An 18,849-nucleotide genomic window follows, 5' to 3' on the forward strand; every position below is an offset into this window, starting at 1 on the left:
CGGCGTGATAGCTGACCCCTCCACTACGGAGCCTAATATTGTGTAACTGGAAGTTATTGAGGGTTCTTTTTTTTTTTTAATGCAACAATTCCTGAGTTGGTTGTGTGACCTGTTGCAGGTGAAAGGCTCTTTATTGTTTGTAATGTAGCAAAGGAGAGTCTTTGACAGCAAAGTTTGGGAGTTTTCTCCCTATGTCTGTCCCCATCTCAATACGCTACAGAGATCTCTACAATATTTTGTGCCGTGTAATGCCAGTGACTTCCACACACGGCCCTTTTTGTTCCATTTCTCCTTACCCTTGGACAGTTTCCCTTCTCCAGAAAATGAGTGAATCATCTCAGCCTTGTGCCTACAATGCCCCCCCACCCCCGCCCACCAAATTCTGTATAGAGGTCTTGCAGGATCACGCCCTAGTGACGGGGGAAGTAAAGACTGTTTGCCAGGTAGGGCTTCGGGTCTCTGGGCCAGATTCTCAGCTGGTATGAGGTGGCATAGCTGCTGTGAGGGAGCAGATGAGGTAGAATGAAACCAGCAGGCTGCGTAGAGGAGACCCACAGGTGATGTTGAGTGGTCGGAGCTGCTCCTGGTTCATGGCTCCAGGGGTGAGGCTGAAGAAAGGCAAAAGGTATCTCTATGCTGGCAGCCAATGGGAATAGCACTGTCAGGCTCAGGAGGGCCCCATTGAGGCCAACGGGAGTTGAATGCTCAGCACGTCTCAGGATCAGGTCAGTGTTGTGTTGTAACCTCATGTTTTAAACGAAGACTAAAGCCCAGCTCCTCCAAGCTATTCTGAGCTCCCGTCGAGGCTCTGGGTCTAAGCCCCTTCTCATGGTGCAAGGGTCTCAGGCTTCCCAAGATCCCGGCGAGCCAAACTACTGTAGTGACGTGAGCACAACTCTGGTGTCCGCAGCTGTTAACCCTGTGGTGAACGTTCTTTGCATGAGCATGATTCTCCTCCAGGCAGCTGATGGAGAGCGAGTCCTTGCTACGTTCATAGAGCAAGCGGTGGTAGCGGAAGTTTCCCTCCCAGCCACAAAAGCCCGGCCCTGGAGTCACCTCAGCTTCCAGTTCAACCTGTGGGGGCCTAGTCGTACCTGGGCCCTCTCTGTGGAGGCTGCCAGTGTCCCCACTGTGAAAGCGCTCTTTGAGATGGGAGATGCTTGTCCACAGGAAACTGGACAGAGACTGCCAAACCTGCTTGACAGGCCACCGTCCTGAGAAGTGGTAGTTTTCAGGCACTGCCAATGTGCATGAAGGGGGAGCGTTTTCTGAAGGAATGGGTCTCTCTCGCTCTGAGCATTTCAGATACCGGATGACCCTGGGTTACCCCAACGGCCTTTTCTTTTGCTGCCAAATTCATAAGGGAGATGTGTTCTCCCTCAGGAAAGCACTCTGAATATGAATTTGAAATGGAAAGATCAGTGATACAAGGAGAAAAGGGCCTATTATAGGTACAGGGCTACTGACCTCAAGTGGTGGGTCAGATCCGAACTCTGATCTGCACTGGGATTTTGGCTGCTGTATTTAAGGAAAAGGGCTAATAAATCCTTACCATGGCATGAGCTGAGTAATTACCCTGAAAGGTTATTCATTCGGTGCTCTGGAATGAACCAGTTATCCTTTTAGCCCGGCTTTCCTTTCAGTGTAGAAAGAGGTGGAGGAGGTAAACTTTAAAATCCTTGACCCAAAGCTCTGAGTTCAGCAGCCATAGCCAGCAGCCATGCATGCCTCATAAAACTTGGTGTTTTGGGGGCAAGGTTGAGGCAGGTTGGGTAGGACTTTTTGACCTTATTACCTTAAATCAGCACATGCATGTTTACGTATTTTGTATCAGGGTAATAAATTTCCGATCTCTTTGAAGCTTGAAGGCATCATCGTACAGCCCTACTGTCTTTAAAAACAGCACTGCCCTGTGTACCAAAGATTAACCACTAAGTTGCAATTTGAAATGAATACGTAACCCTCGCTAATATCCCATTCTTTCTCACTTCTTTTATATTTTTCAATTGCTGCTGCTTAAAGGGGCTCTTGTCACCTAGTTAATCCATAAAATGTTCTTCTAACAGGTTCTGCTAAGAACAGAAGTGTTTTTCTGACTATTTAAAATTCGGTGAAACCAGGTTTGGTTTGTGTTTTGGGGCGAGAGGGAGACAAGGAGCAACTTGGGGTATGTGTACATTGAGATAAAAAGGGAGCCTAAGTCAGCTGACGTGGGCCAGTCATGGCCATGCTGCTGGGCTTTTACTGCAGTGTAGACATCTCTCTTCATATACACAGATTTTTTTCTCTGGGATCACCGAGTGATGTCATCACGTCACTCTGGCTATGTCTAGACTGCAAGCCTCTTTCGAAAGAGGCTCTTTCGAAAGATACTTTCGAAAGAGCCTCTTTTGAAAGAGAGCGTCTAGACTGCACGCGGAATTTCGAAAAAGCAAGCCGCTTTTTCGAAAGAAAGCACCCAGTGAGTCTGGATGCTCTCTTTCTAAAAAGTCTGTTTGCTTTCAAGAACGCCTTCTTTCGAAAGAGCACTTTCGAAAGAAGGCGTTCTTCCTCGTGGAATTAGGTTTACCACCGTCGAAAGAAAAGCCGCATTCTTTCAATTTAATTTCGAAAGAACGCGGCTGCAGTCTAGACGCAGGTGAAGTTTTTTCGAAAAAACCCCTGAGTCTGGACACAGCCTCTATGTCCCACCGCTTCCTCTGCCCTCAGCCGCCCTGCCTCCTCCCTCCCTCCCTGCTGCCGCAGGTTGAGAGCCTCATGTCCTCCCCCCTCTTGGGGGGGCCAGAGCTGCACGGCCACGGCCACCCCCCCTCGCGGGGGGGGGGAGGCTGGGAGCTGCGTGCCCTCCCCAAACCCCCAGCCCTGTCACACACACCCTTGGCCGAGATCTCATATCCCCAGCCCTCTCACTCATACCCTCCAACTTGAGACCCCCACACCTCCATCCCCCTCACTCACCACCCTGCTGAGACCCTGCACCCCCAGCCCAGCTCCCTCACTCACCCCTTCCACTGAGACCCTGCACCCCCAGCCTGCTCCTGCCCCCTCTCCTGCTCTTGCACCCTCTTCTCTGGCCGGACACCTACCTCCAGCCTGCTCCTGCCCCCTCTCCTGCTCTTGCACCCTCTTCTCTGGCCGGACACCTACCTCCAGCCTGCTCCTGCCCCCTCTCCTGCTCTTGCACCCTCTTCTCTGGCCGGACACCTACCTCCAGCCTGCCCCTGCCCCCTCTCCTGCTCTTGCACCCTCCCCTCTGGCTGGACACCTACCCCCCGAGAGGGGGGTTGATGAGTGTAGCGAGCGGGGGGCACAGCCCCCTAGTACCTTTAAAAGGCCGTATTCTGAGTTGCTCTGTTCCTGTGTGTGGTGGAGAAAGAGAGTGTGGCAGAGGTGTCTTTAAGCCAACTTTGCAGTCCCTAAATTTTAGGCGCAAGGGCCTATTTACTTTCCATTCTGCTTCCCATAGCCCTCTCAGCACAGCCATTTATGCCTCCCTGATTTTGAGGGTCAGGCTTGATGTTAAGACCTCATTGAGCCATTGCTGCTTTACGTTTCATCACTGACACAGGCCTTGTCTTTACTTACCGGAAGATCGGTGCTCCGGAGATTGATTTAGCGGGTCTAGTAAGGGTCCACTAAATCAAACGCTGAGGGTGCCCCTAACACCCCCAGTACTCCTCAGAGTCGCGAGGAGTAAGGGAAGTCAGTGGGAGAGTTTCTCCCATCGACCTCCTGCTGTGGAGCCGCCCCAGAAATTCTGTTTAAGAATTCTTTATAGCTGGAGTTGCATATCTTAAATCGAATGTCTCTCCCTGGCCATAGTGTCTTTAATGGACTTCACACCAGTGGAAGAGCTCCTCTATGCCACATCCCCAGCTGGTGTTTTCTGTTCAAGGATAAAATATTCTATCTAGCAGTCTGAAAGGAATTGCGAGAACAGAGTCTGTGGCATCTCAGTTCCATAAAAACAGAGAGCACTAGACTTGGCTGATCACTGAAACCAAGTTTATATACAGAGGAACATATTCATATGGATGCTTAGGTGGCTGTTTTGGTGAAATCTTACTGACAGGAGAATACTTAAGCTGGACAGGACTGTGGGTATGTCTACACAGCACGGATATTTTGGGATCCCAGAGGTATCCCGAAATAGCTACCCCATGCCTTAACAAGCTGCCCGTTATTTCAAAATAGGTTTTGAAATAACAGGAGGCAAGCTTTTTCAGCATTCCCGTAACCCTCGTTCCATAAGGGTTAAGGGATGTCTCAAAATAGTGAGTTATTTCAAAATAGAATCGAAATAAGATACGCAATTTGTGCTACACAAATTGCGTATCTTATGTCGAGTTTAGGGTGTTGTGTAGACGCACCCTGTGAGTGCAGAAGAAATGAGTGTGTTTGTGAAAAGAGCTGACTGAATTTATTGTGACAGGAAGAAGATGTTGGTGCCCCTCTATACAGTATTCCAGGTGAAATGTCTTATCTGAGGCTGTCAAGTTTCCCTCAGGATGGCTCTGTCATCCTGACTCGGGGGCAGATAAATGGTGTCACTTGGTGTCACTGCCACTAAGAAACGTATTCGATGTGCTCAGCTTTGGCATGTCTGTGGCCTCATCCTCACAAAGCCACATCTTGACACGATTTTGTATCTTAAACAAAATGCCAAGGTGAGTTTTGCCCTGGCTTATGCTACAGATAACCCCAGCGTACGCTGTAGGGTTCAACGAACCCTCCATATCCTAGTCACTTCTGCATAGCTGTAGCCATTGCCGTTCCGAGCCAGCGGGTGAATGTCAGCACAATGCAGAATTATTACTTGGTAGAGCTCTCTGGGGTGTGATACGGTGAAGAAATTCAGCGCATCAAGAACAGGGCAACATACAGGCTATAGGCCTCCCTGCTTCTTGATGCAAACGGTACCGAGACAGTTTACCAAAATGCCAAACAAAGAGACACTATTTGCAGTGCAGAAGTGAACTCTGCTTCACCAGAAAGTTGTGGATAAGGCCCCATGAAGAAGTCAGCTGGAGCTTTTTGAGAGAAGATGAGTTGGATTTGGCCCTTACTTTGTAGACAAGAAAAGTTCCCATAACAGGCATTCTAGTGGCTGAGCCCCAAGCTGGGATGTGGCTTAACTTGGACTTACTTCAGATTTTGATGCCTGTAAGTGCATGTCTAGCACACAAATGTTGGCAGATGACAACCAGCCACATAGACTTGACTCCTTCAAACCCTTCCTGTTAATGGACCCCTCCCATATTTTCTATCATTACTCTCAACGATGGCGCTTTCTGCTTCTTTCTTTTCACTTGGGTCATACTTAAAAAAATGAAGTGGTGGTAGTAATCATACTACCCAGGAGGGAAATCACATAAATTAGTGGTTCGCAAACGTTTGTATTGGTGACCCATTTCACACAGCAAGTCTCTGAGTGTGACCCCTCCCCCTTGTCAAAACACTTGTTAATATATAAATGCTGGAGGTAAAGGGGAGTTTGGGATGGAGGTTGACGGTTCGAGACCCACGCCCCATGTAGGAACCTTGTCACTCCAAGTTTGAGAACCCCTGAAATAAGGGATCTGCAGCCTTGGTAAGTGTTTGCCCCCAGCTCCACCCCTTTTGCTTGAGGCCAAGCTCCCCGACTTTCCCCAGGGGCCCCTTTCAGCACTTCGGCGTGGTCTAGATGAGCCCTTATATATACTTGTGGGAACACATACAGATATGTGTGTGTGTGTGTGTGTGTGTGTGTGTGTATATATATACATCTATACTGCCATTCTCTGTATACCTATTTATGTAAGGAACAGCACATGCCATCTACACGTGCATAGACATAATGAATACTATATAGTCCAGGTTTTAGTGCATACTATGTATTCCACATTTTGAAGGAGAAACATTCTTGTGGGGGGGATTTAAATGTCAGGCTCTGAAACAATAACATTAAACCAACTCTTCACCAATTGGGGTGGCCAATGTTAATGTTTCTTTGCCCAATGGATGATGAAGTTATTTCTCCCCCCACTAACACACATGTTCATTATGATTTAAGTAATGAGGCTCAGGCCCCCGACAGGGCAAAAGAGACAGTTGTCCCAGGATCTGGTGATTCAAAGGGGCCAGGACTCCTGGCCCTACAGTGGCTGGTGCCCCAGGCTCTTTAAATTGCCACTGGAGCACTCAACCATGCACCCCATATGGTTCTGAGGGCTGGTGGAGGCTAGCACTGCGGTTCGGCTGGCTACCCTGGCCACGTCCCTTCTGCCCAAGGCTCCACCCCTTCCGGGGTGCAGAGCCTGCCCTCCAACTTTCCCCAGGGGCTTTCCCGATGAGGCTCCAACAAAGGGCATATTTTCCACCAGTCTACCATTGGGCATACCCACTTCTGCACGCACCACCAGTGCACACTCATTTTTTCCACCTCCCACATTCTTGTGTGCAGATTGGATTGTTGGGCGTCCACGGGGACCGATAAAGGGCTTCTTGTATGCACAGATTTGGGGGATGCTCACCTCTGAGGTGCAAACAGGTGCATGTTCAACGTTGGGAGTCCAGCGTGGGACACAGAGCCAGCCCAAACTGTGCCCGATGCCTTTCTGTTGATACATGGCAGTGGGTGCAGTTGCATCCCAGTCTCCTCAGCAGCATACACAAGCCTCAGCGAGCGGGTCAGAAAAGGCAGGTGTCCTGCACACCCCATGAGGCGTGCACTGTAAATGCTGGGTGCGAGGGTTGGCAAGAGAGAGCCCATAAGCGGCAATATTAAAATATTCAGAGGCTCACCGACTTGGCCCAGCTAAAGACTGCTATGGCAAAATGCCAGCAATGTGAGACTTGCATCCAAATTGCATACACCTGAGCTAATGAAAAGGCTCGTTGGATGCAGCTCTGTGCAATTCATACCTAGGGTTGCCAGATAGTTTCACAGAAAATACCGAACATGGCCGGAAAAAATTAGTTGAGCCAAAAAAAAAAAAAAAATGGCGGGGGAACCAAAGTTGTTGAGGAAAAAAAATGCACACAAAAAATGTCACAGTGCCTATAAATCCCACACTCCCTGCCCACACCAGTCATGGCAAGGGAATAATGTCCCAAGCGGCCTTCCATCTGAGAAAAACAGAAAATACCGGACATCTTATATGTCCAGAATTTTCTGTGGTTTTTTTTACCGGACAGAAGCTGCAAATACTGGACTGTCCAGTCTAATACGAGACCTGGCAACCGTATTTGTACCATTGAAAACAGCCAGGCCCTTTTGACAAAAGGCATGGCCAGCATGACGAGCACTGTGGATAATAAAACCTTTACCAGTTGGTTTAAAGGCCCGATTCTAAATCTGCTAAACTTGAGGAAAATCTTGGATCCAAATCCAGAGTCAGGCTTTGCCGCTGGCCCTCACTCCTCTAATGGTCTAAATGACAGACCTCTCTGGGAGTATGTCTACACTACCCCCCTAGTTCGAACTAGGGGGGTAATGTATGCATACCGAACTTGCTAATGAAGCCCGGGAAATTCAAATCCCGGGCTTCATTAGCAAGTTCGGTATGCATACATTACCCCCCTAGTTCAAACTAGGGGGGTAGTGTAGACATACCCTGAATGTCTTCAACGTTCAGAGGTCAGATTCGCAGGCCTGGTTCCGGGCTGTGACTGAGCTAGACATAGCTTACGGCTGCACTGGCTATCACCCTTGGTCCTTGGCGAAGGGAAAGCCATAGAAGTGGCTGTGGCTACCCCCACTGCTAGTGGAGCCCTCTGTGCTAGGTAGATCCTGCAGTGGCCAGACCACCCGGGGTCCCTGCCGTGTCAGTGTGAAACCGCTGCAATGAGGCCGAAAGTCTGCACCTTCCTGTCCTCAGCTGTTAAGCGCTTTACATACGTCCTGTCCCCGAGCAAGGTGTGTTAGTCTCTAAGGTGATTTCTGCACATGCTCCTCCAGGGTTGCAGGGCAATTTAGCGACATCTAGGCGGTTTCTCCCCTCCCCCATCGTTTCAGCTTTGTTCAGGCGGCACAAGGCCAAGCACCCTCTGCTGTCAAATGAGATCTGATTACCGAAGGGTGCAGTCAGAGGTTCAGTTCCTGGGGCTGCCGAATGGTGAGCTCATCCCACAGAAGCGATGCATTATTTATCTGTAGTGGAGAGAACAGCGCCCGCGCCGAGCCCTCGCTCAGGGATTAACTGCAGGAGGTTATCTGAATTGAACAGCATTGTGCAACATCGGCCCGGTGTAGCCATAGAACCAGTCACTGGATTTATGCTCTGCAAGGGCTTTGCGTGGCAAAGGGTTCTTACGCAGGTCAGTGTTTTCTCCACAATGAAGCTGTCATCAGTTGGAATGGCACCTTGTATCCCCACATAGAATGGGAACCAGGTACGAGGGGGATAATGTTGTCCACCTTCTTCCATCCTCCTTTAGCTGCACAGCTGCCTTCTGATAGCTCCCCGTGTTAGTTATACTAACGTGGGCGTCGTGACGGTCCTTGCAATTCTGTGCTCCAAACTCAGAGGTGAGGTGAAAGAGACGGTTTGATAAGCGGGTGTGAGTCTAAATCTAACTAATTAAATCCTGGGCTTTAACATATGTCCCATATGTTATAACAGGGACAAAATACCCCTGCTAGAGTGGTGAGAGGAAGCTCTTAGAGAGGTCCCCATGAATAGATGCCATCCGTGTGATGACACGATACAGATAAATAATGGTTTTTTTGTTTTTAAAAAAAAGGTGCCGGTACTCCAAGAGAAAAGTTGTTGAGAGAAAAAAAAAGCCAGGGTGGGGCCGCCATTGCCCTTTTAAGACACGCGGCCCAGCAGAGATTTGCAAACAGAGTTGCCAGTATGCTCCGTTCAGAGGTACCGGGCAGTACCATCACAAAAAAAGCACTGCCTCTTTGGCAGATGACATCCATCCCACCCTCCACCTCTAGGGATTCAGTTTACTGGGCTATTTTTCACTTTAGGGTAGGGCCAGAAGTACCATCCCCTCGGCCGAGTCAAATGGCCTGCCTCAAAGAGGGGAGTCTAGGCCACCTCATCATTTTGTCTTAGAGGGAGGAAGAGTTATAGGAAAAATTACCTGATTGGATTTAGAAAAAATTGTATCTTCATCTCGGAGGAAATGTTTCAGGAGAAGGTTAATTCTGATCCATAAACAGGCCTCATGGATGTGCTGCATTTCACAACCAAACCCATGGTGCAAACAGAGTTCCATTTCAATAACCTGCGCACCTGGCTACTAGCTTGATAAGAAGAAGACTTTTGATATAATTGGTAGATTTCCAGTAACAGACTTTAAGCCAGAATATCTTTTAACAAATGAGTAAAGCTGCCTGCTTTCTTATGTTTTCTACTGACCGTACATGGGGATGTTCTCCCAAGGGGGGGTCATTGGGAAAACTCTGACTCATTGTTCCTTTCTGTTGCCTTACATGCAAGTCATTAGGAAAACTCTTTGGCTTGCCCTGCTTTTGCATCCCAAGGGGAGTTGGTGGAGCTGGGATACCTTTTTGGCAGGACATTTTACTGTGATCATAGAATACTAGGACTGGAAGGGACCTCGAGAGGTCATCGAGTCCAGTCCCCTGCCCTCATGGCAGGACCAAATACTGTCTAGACCATCCCTGATAGACATTTATCTAACCTGCTCTTAAATATCTCCAGAGATGGGGATTCCACAACCTCCCTGGGCAATTTATTCCAGTGTTTGACCACCCTGACAGTTAGGAACTTTTTCCTAATGTCCAACCTAAACCTCCCTTGCTGCAGTTTAAGCCCATTGCTTCTTTTTCTATCCTCAGAGGCCAAGATGAACAAGTTTTCTCCCTCCTCCTTATGACACCCTTTTAGATATCTGGAAACTGCTATCATGTTCCCCCTCAATCTTCTCTTTTCTAAACTAAGCAAACCCAATTGATGGCATAGAAGTGCCTCAAAGAACAGATTAGGTTTTGTTTTTCCACAACAACTGTACTTTTGTGTGTGGGGGGGGGGACCATTTACAATGCCTGGGAAATGACAAGTCCTTCAGATGTGTTGCTTTGACTATAATCTCATAAAACTGTAAAAAAACCTGGGAAAATAGTTTATTCATTGCCATCAGGCTTCCAACTGGCACAGTCACATCTGTCAGCATTTGGAAACAAGCTTACCTTGCCTGTATCGCCGTGATCAAATGCCACTCAGCTCAATTAAAACCGGATGCATTAAAAACCAATACTATATTATTCAAGCATACAGCTATGTGCCAAAAGATATTGTCAGGACAAATAGCTCAGTAAGTGTTGCTAAAAGCTAGAGACAAGATAGCTGAGGTCATTTCTTTTAGTAGAGCAACTTCTGTTGGTGGAAGGTACCAGCGTTCGAGACACTCTCCCATCGCTATTGGGGCGTTGGAGGTGTTGGAGGAGATACGCCACTTGTGGGAATAAGCATAGGTAGGATCCAGGGATATTTAAAGGTGTTTGTTGTGAAGGGCATTGATCTTTGTCTCAGAGCCAGGCCCACTGCCGGGGGAACAAAGGGGGCAGTTAAGTCTCGGCTTGACAAAGCCCTGGCTGGGTTGATTTAGTTGGGATTGGTCCTGCCTTGGACTGGGGGGCTGGACTCGATGACTCCTGAGGTCTCTTCCAGCCCTGGGAGTCTATGATTCTAATTCAAAGGGGCCCAGGGCTCCATCTGCCACAGCAGCAGTGGAAGTGGTCAGTGCTCTGGCCCCTTTAAATCGCTGCTGGAGCGCTATGACCAGGCAGCACTAATGGATGGGAGTCCTGCTGTGCTCCGGACGGCACTGGGGGCAGTGTGACGCTAGTGCTCAGGGCAGGGGCAGTGGGCAGAGCCCTGTGCACTCCTCCTTCCCCGACCTAGGAGCCGGGCTTGCTGCCGGCCACTTCCCGGGCACAGCACTGTCTGTCATGCCAGGCGAGGCAGGGAGCTGCCTTAGCACCCCCACCGGTCACCTGATCCCCCTGCAGCAACGAGACCCAGCGTCCGACATTCCACCCCCCCAATCCTGGGGCGTGACTCGTTGTTTGAAAGCCCCTTGTGTAGCAGATCTCTGCCTCCTGCCTTACCCCAAACACTTCCTCCCTACCTTGGCATGACCCCCACGCCAGGTGTTAAGGGCCCCGAGCTGGCACACTGGCCCCAGGAGAGAGCCCCCCTTTGACAAGGAAATTCTCTGCGGGCCAGCTGAGGTCTGTTTGCATTTTGGGCCAGAGCATTTGCTCCATCGAACTTTGTGGACGTCAGCAAAAGTGTTAATAGCAGAAAAACACCTATTGGACGTCTAAAAAAAGTTGTACGCTAGAGTGTGGGGGGGAAAGAGCACAGACAGAAAGGGAAAAGCCTACCGAAAACATCAGTCCAGACAGTCTTTTGTAACGTGGCTTGGGGATCCACTCACATGAGCCTCCTTTCTCTATGCCAGTGGCTTCCAATCTATAGTCCGCGGATGCCTGGTGGTCCCCGGCAGTACTGTAGGGGGCTCTGCAGAAAGTTTAAAATAGAAATTAAAATAAATGTATGGAGCTTCTCTCAGCCTTCAACCCGTGATGTTTCCTGAGCGGGCTGTGGGACGTGGCTTGGGACGCAACGCGGGCTGAGGGATGAGCAGGTTGTAGGCCCAGCTATATTGTTTTGGTGGGGTGGGGAGAGGTCCATAAAATTGTAAGAGATTGAAAAGATTGGGAACTATGGCTTCTATGCCTAAAACACAGCCTGGAGCGCCCATCGCTTAGGCCAGGCATGTCCAAAGTCCGGCCCGCGGGCCAATTGCGGCCCGTGTTCCGGTTTAATACGGCCCCACAGGTAATTTGGCAATATCTATCTTTTATGGCCCCCAACGAATCCAAATGTATTGAGATGAATACATTGTAAAATCTCAGTTAATGTCAGTTGGTCTAAATCAGTTATAAATATATTTGGACACGACATGTATACTTGGTGTTATGTTCCTGTTCATATTTTTTGAACTTAAAAGTTGACAGACAACCTTTATTACCAATAATATGTAATGTACTTTACAATGTTCCTGACATATATTTCAGCTTCCTGGATTTTTTTTTCATCTGGCCTTCAGATATGAAAGGCAGAGTGATTTAACACTTGTTTAGATTTGTCATCCATGTGACAAAATGAAAAGTATGCCGTTTGCAATAAACTTTGCATAAAATAGTTAATTTGCATTTAATTTTAATGGTTCAAAGAATGTCAGGCAAAATGGTCGGCCCTCACGCATGTTCACTTCATAAAATCTGGCCCTCTTTGAAAAAAGTTTGGACACCCCTGGTTTATAGGGTTGCCAGGTGCCCGGCATTTTCGCCTCCTGTCTGGGGAGAAATTCAGAGAATACCGGGCAGCTCAGGTGTCTGGTAGTTTCTGAATTTTTTTTACCGGACAGGAGGCGAAAATACCGGACTGTCCGGGTGAATACCGGACACCTGGCAACCCTATCCACCACTGGGCAGAACTTTGAGACCGGGGCCCCCAAACGCCCAGATAATGGGACGTGGGGGACATGTGATTAGCACTAAGCCTGCCCAATGTTCTAACCATGAACCTCTCTGGAGTAACGGGGCCTGCATGAAGCAGGGAGAGACGTGGTAGCTCCAGGGGTGCCGGGGGGCCCCGCTCTTCATTACTACACCTCTCAGTGTAGTGGTGCCAGTGCATATGTTGGAGGATGATCCCCCCACAAATAGCTACTCACCCCATGGGAGCAAAGTACAACTGATACTAACGGCTCCTCCCTGGTCTCCAGGAGCCTGATCCCAAAATCAGTTGATGCCAATGGAAAAACTCCCATTGACTTCATTGGGCTTTAGGTCAGGGGGTGTCAGCATTATGGGGAAGAAGTGGGGATAATCAAGTAAGAAAGGGGAGACCCAAATGACCTGTATCTCCTTTGCCCCACCCCCAACCTCATGCATCCTTGGGATCAGGGAAGCACCCCGCCCCCACTTTGCAAAAAGATTAGGATGAAACTGGTTGCAAGGTAGCAGGGATAGACTGTGGAGAACTGTACTGCCTGATTGGAAAGACTTGGCTGCTTATGCCCGTCCCAGATCCATCCCCTTCTGTATGAACCTGTGGTGGCCTCTGAAACACACCATAGAGCAGACTTGTAAGCGCTGCATGAGCCATCAGCACAGGAAGCCCGTGAGTCAGCCGGTTGCAGCATATTTCACTTATTGCTTTAAGGCTGATGTCTCTTAACTCCGTCCTTCTGGTTTCTCTCTCCCTCAGGGATCAATCACTCGAAAAGGCTACCATTGCCCTGGGGGGAAGAGAGTGGAATCTGGAAATTCACTTCCAGGGCTCTTGCATTCCTGACCTGACCCTAGGGGGCCAAGAATCAAATTGCCAGCGAATCTACAAAGTAGATGCCCAGCTTGTTGAATGGGCCGTGCTGAGAACAGGAAACAGTTTGAAACTCACAGGACTTCTTGAAGGGATTTTGGGCTAGGAAAGCAGGATTGAGACTAAGCTAATTTTTTTCAGTCAAATGACTCTCTCACACACACACCCTGATGCAGCAGCTACCATGACATGCTGGCAGGGATTTCATTATTTTTCTTTGCGCTGCAGATTATGTTTAGGCTTCGCGGGAACAGACATGACCCACCTTGTGAAAAACACACCTCTCTCTCTCTCTCTCTCTGTTTCAGTCCCCGCAATGCCATCCCTCTTTATTAAAGTGCTAAACAGCACCACGATCCAGGCGGTGTGGGAGCCCTCTGTCAAACTGGGCCAGCATGAAGGATTCAAACTCTACTACCGTAAAGTTCACCTGTCCCACTTCACTGGCCCTATGCTCCTGCCCAGCAACATTACATCGTATAACATAACTCACCTGGGTAAGTGCCGAGGAGGGTGTTTAGCCACATTACGTGCCTTCGCTCAGCAAGAAAATTCCCCTTTCTGTTGTCATTATAACAGTATGTCTAGTGGAACATACAACAGCTAGGAAATACATATCATGAGTGCCTAGCATGGTTTAGTTTCCATTCCTCCCTCCGATGCTCAGCCTGCCCTCAGTGATTTAAGTGAGAGGTGGTTCGGGTTTTTCTACTCACAGTGGCTTTCGCAATGCATGTCAGATGTTTCTGTTTTCATGACAAGGGCAGGGTCAACGAGACTAGTCTGCTGTCGCTCTTTAAATGCCCTCCTCGTCTCTTTTCTAAAATAGACCCATCCGTGGTGTATGAAGTAAAACTCCTGGCATATAACCAGCACGGGGATGGGAATTCTACTGTCCGGTTCGTATCTCTTCGAGAAACTGTTGAACGAACAGGTAAGAAGAGGCCAAACCAGTCCAACTTCCATATTCTACGTGAAATGTCACAGCATAGCAGTGATATAGCAGGGAGGGTCTTCCTAACACACGGTTCATTTAATAGTGCATCCAATGCTGCATGCGGCTACTTCTGAACCCTCACCTTTAAGAAGTGCTTTATTTTCCGTGCAGCAAATAAATTGGAAGATAGGTTGCATGGAGAAGCAGTGCCCTCTGGTGGAGAACATAGTTATTTCCGGTTGCTTAGTCTGTGCATATTCATCTCTTTCTTTCTTTCTTTCTTTCTTTCTTTCTTTCTTTCTTTCTTTCTTTCTTTCTTTCTTTCAGACTGCAGGCTTCTTTCGGAAGAAGTTTTTCCGGAAGAGATCTTCCGAAAAACTTCTTCAGAAAGAGAGTGTCCACACTGCCAAAGTGCATCGAAAAAGTGATCTGCTTTTTCAAAAGAGAGCGTCCACACTGAATGGACGCTGTCTCGCATTTAAGCTGTGATCACCAGGGCTCAACAAAGTATTGAATCTAGTCGCCCAGGGCGAGTAGATTTCAGCCGGGTGCCCCGTTCATTTGCGGCACGCGCATGCGCAATGCGGGTCTTGCACATGCGCAGTGCAGGGCTGGCGACCGGTTTTTGCTGCTGTTCGTCAAGCCCTGGTGATCGCTATGGACGGAATGGCCACCAGGGCACCTGTGCTTTTTCCTCTTTCCTTCTTCCGAAAGAACTCCCTCTTCCCCGCCCACACATGCCTTTTTCTGAAAGAGCTCTTTCAGAAAAGAGCTTCTTCCTCGTAGAAAGAGGTTAACCAATGTTAGAGCCCTATGCAGCACTATTACAATGGTGCCCCTATGCCTAACGACAGCCGGGGGAGGAAGGGGGGCATGATGATTTTTTTGTACATATGTGATTTTATAATCTTCAGTAGCACGCTAATGAAATATTTTTAAAGCAGATTATAAACTAAGGTCCAGTAGCCTAACACAGTAAATTCAGAAACGGACCATGTATACCTAGAGTTCGCAAATGCCTGTTAAATGGCTTTGTTACCACTTGGATGGCTCCTTCACAGGCTCCGTGTTCTGCTAATAGCTCTGTCAGGCTTTGTCACTTGTAAGTTAACTAGATCCGCTCTGGAGAAAGCAGAGCCACAGAACAGAGATAGGAAGAGGCGGGTGGGTGGTCATTAAGACCCAGCGGTGCCCCAAAGTTTCAGGTGCCCTACACAGTTGCATATTCTGTGTATGGGTGAGGATGGCCCTGTGAGATTGTATTAATGATGGTAGTTTAAGGAGCTCATTTTTGTCCTCCTTTTCCAAATCTCCAAACCCGTGTTGCAGTGTGGGTGATAATAGCAGATAAAGAATGATTGTTTCTGGGGTGATTCTTAGCCATCTGGGACACTTTCATACAAGACAATCCCTCTCTGTCAACAAACAAAGCCAACACAAAGGAAATTCCCGTCCACAAGAGCCTGTCTGAAACTGACAAAGGAACGAAAGGCTCCGATGTGTAAAGGTATTTAATCTTTGCTCTGCTTAGCACTGCAAGACCTCGGTGACTTAGATGCCCTGTCCCATTTTCAGAAGTGAATTAGGAGCCCACATCTCTTTGGAAATCGAAATCACTGTCTGATTGGAGAAATGTCTAATTCCCTTTCCAAATCTGGGCCTGAACTCAAGCGCAGATTTGACCCATCCTTCCTATTGCACAGACATGATGTGACTAGTGTTTGGATTATGCTCAGCGGCATTATCAATTGCATATTGCAAGCGGCCTTGGCTTTGGTCCGAGACAAGCTCCTGGTCTCAGGGCCATCCTTCCCGATAAAGCAAAACATGCAGCTGCGTGGGGCACCAGAAAATTGGGGGCACCAAATTGCTCCAAATTTCATAGTGCCCCTGCAGCTGAATGCTGCATATGGGCTCTGGCAGCCCCCAGCCCCATCCTCTGGCTGGCCTCCTTCCCATGGGCTCTGCACGAGCTCTGGTGTCCAGCCCCCAGCTGCTCCCTCCCCTGCAGACTGGGCCCAACCCCCACTCACCAGGCAGCGGTGAGAAGTCTGAGCCCAGGCCAGAGGACTCAGGAGAAACAGAGGGCAGCTGCACAGCCAGCGACTGAAAGAAGCGGCGGTTTCCCCTCAGAGTGCTCTACATGGCCGCCCCTGGCCCTTTGAGTCCTCTGGTCGATGCTCATGCTACTCACTGCCACTCACAGCTTCCACCTGCTTCCACGGCAGATGAGCCTCTCTGCCTGCTCTGTCCTGCTCTAGGGTTCATAGAATCATAGAAGACTAGAACTGGAAGGGACCTTGAGAGGTCATCGAGTCCCGTCCCTTGCCCTCGTGGCAGGACCAAACATCATCCGGACTATCCCTGACAAGCGTCTGTCTAACCTGCTCTTGAATATCTCCAGTGATGGAGATTCCACCACTCCCTTAGGCAATTTATTCCAGTGCTTAACCACCATGACAGGAAGTTTTTCCGAATGTCCAACCTAAACCTCCCTTGCTGAAATTTAAGCCCCTTTCTTCTTGTCCTATTATCAGAGGCCAAGGAGAACAATTTTTCTCCCTCCTCCTTGTAACACCCTTTTAGATACTTGAAAGCTGCTATCTTGTCCCCTCTCAGTCTTCTCTTTTCTAAACTAAACAAACCCAGTTCCTTCAGCCTTACCTCAATGCTCATGTTTTAATTATTTTTGTTGCTTTTCTCTCGACCTTCTCCAATTTCTCCACATCTTTTGTGAAATGTGGTGCACAGAACTCAACATAATACTCCAAATGAGGCCTAATCAGCACAGAGTAGAGTGGAAGAATGTGCCTTCTCGTGTCTTGCTCATAACACTCCTGTGAATACATCCCAGAATCATGTTTGCTTTTTTTGCAACAGTGTCACTCTGTTGATTTGTGTTTAACTTGTCATCCACTATGGCCCCTAAATCCCTGTCAGCAATGCTCCTTCCTAGACAGTCACTTCCCGTTCTGTGTGTGTGAAACAGATCATTCCCTCCTAAGTGGAGGACTTCGCATTTGTCCTTATTAAACTTCATCCTGTTTATCTCAGACCATTTTTCTAGTTTGTCCAGATCATTTTGAATTTTGACCCTATTCTCCAAAGCACTTGCAACCCCTCCCAGCTTGGTATCAAACTTAATAATCATACTTTCTATGCCGTCATCTAAATAGTTGCTGAAGATATTGAACAGAATTAGTCCCAAAACAGATCCGAGGAACCCCACTTGTTATGCTCTTCCAGCTTGACTGTAAACCATTTTTAACTACTCTCTGAGAACGGTTATCCAGCCAGTTATGCACCCACCTTATAGAAGCCCTATCTAAGTTGTATTTCTCTAGTTTATTGACAAGAAGGTCATGTGAGACCATGTCAAATTCCTTACTAAAGTTTAGGTATACCACGTCCACCACTTATCACCTATCCGTGATATCCAATCAACGAAAGCTATCAGATTTGTTTGACATGATTTGTTATTTACAAATCCATGCTGGCTGTTACCTATCACCTTATTATCTTCCAGATGTTTGCAGATGAATTCCTTAAATACTTGCTCCATTATCTTCCTTGGCATGGAAGTTAAGCTTATTGGTCTGTAGTTTCCTCGGTTGTTCTTATTTCCCTTTTTATAGATGGGCATTATAAATGCCCTTTTCCAGTCTTCTGGAAACTCTCCTGACTTCCATGGTTTTTCAAAGACGATAGCTAAAGGCTCAGTTAGTTACCTCCTCTATCAACTTCTTGAGTATTTTAGGATGCATTTCATCTGGCCCTGGTGACTTGAAGACATCTACATTTTCTAAGTAATTTTTAATGTGTTTTTTTTTTTTAAATTTCTGAACCTACCCCATTTCCACTAGCATTCATTATGTTAGGCACCCCGTCACCATCAGACTTCTCGTGAAAATTGAATCGAAGTCATTAAGTACCTCTGCTATTTCCAAGTTTCCTGTTGTTGTTTTTCCCTCTTCACTTAGCAATGGGCCTACCCTGTCCTTGGTCTTCCTCTTGCTTCTAATATATTTGTAGAACGATGTCTTGTTACCCTTTGGCTGTGTCTACACTGGCCCCTTCTTCGGAAGAGGCATGCTAATTTCTAACTTTGGAATAGGGAAATCCGCGGGGGATTTAAATATCTCCCGCGGGATTTAAATAAACATGGCCGCCGCTTTTTTTCCGGCTTGGGGAAAAGCCGGAAAAGAGCGTCCAGACTGGCGCGATCCTCCGGAATAAAGCCCTTTTCTGGAGGATCTCTTATTCCTACTTGCAATTCCTACTTCCTCTTAGTTTTGCTTCCCATAGGACCTTACCTACCATCTGAGATTACTAAAATCTGCCTTCCTGAAATCCATTGTCTCTATTTTGCTGTTCTCCCTTCAACCATTCCTTAGAATCATGAACTCTATGATTTCATGGTCACTTTCACCCAAGCTGCCTTCCACTTTCAGATTCACAACCAGTTCCTCCCTATTTGTTAAAATGAAATCTAGAACTCTCCCAACAAGACGGCAGTGTTGTCTGGTCCAGCTGGTCCGGGAAAGTTGGCAACCCAAC

General features: G+C 48.0%; 1 protein-coding gene across 3 annotated transcripts in view; it reads left to right on the forward strand.

Moving 5' to 3' along the window:
• Positions 1–18,849, forward strand: part of IGDCC3 (immunoglobulin superfamily DCC subclass member 3) — a 226,012-nt gene that overhangs the window by 191,699 nt on the left and 15,464 nt on the right. For all 3 annotated transcript variants that reach the window (XM_075896898.1, XM_075896899.1, XM_075896900.1), the window contains exons 10-11: positions 13,664–13,852; positions 14,185–14,289. In XM_075896898.1, the coding sequence (XP_075753013.1) occupies positions 13,664–13,852; positions 14,185–14,289 (294 nt within the window). The remainder of the gene's footprint in view (positions 1–13,663; positions 13,853–14,184; positions 14,290–18,849) is intronic.

Source organism: Pelodiscus sinensis, chromosome 14 (assembly GCF_049634645.1).
Source record: "Pelodiscus sinensis isolate JC-2024 chromosome 14, ASM4963464v1, whole genome shotgun sequence".
NCBI lineage: Eukaryota > Metazoa > Chordata > Testudines > Trionychidae > Pelodiscus > Pelodiscus sinensis.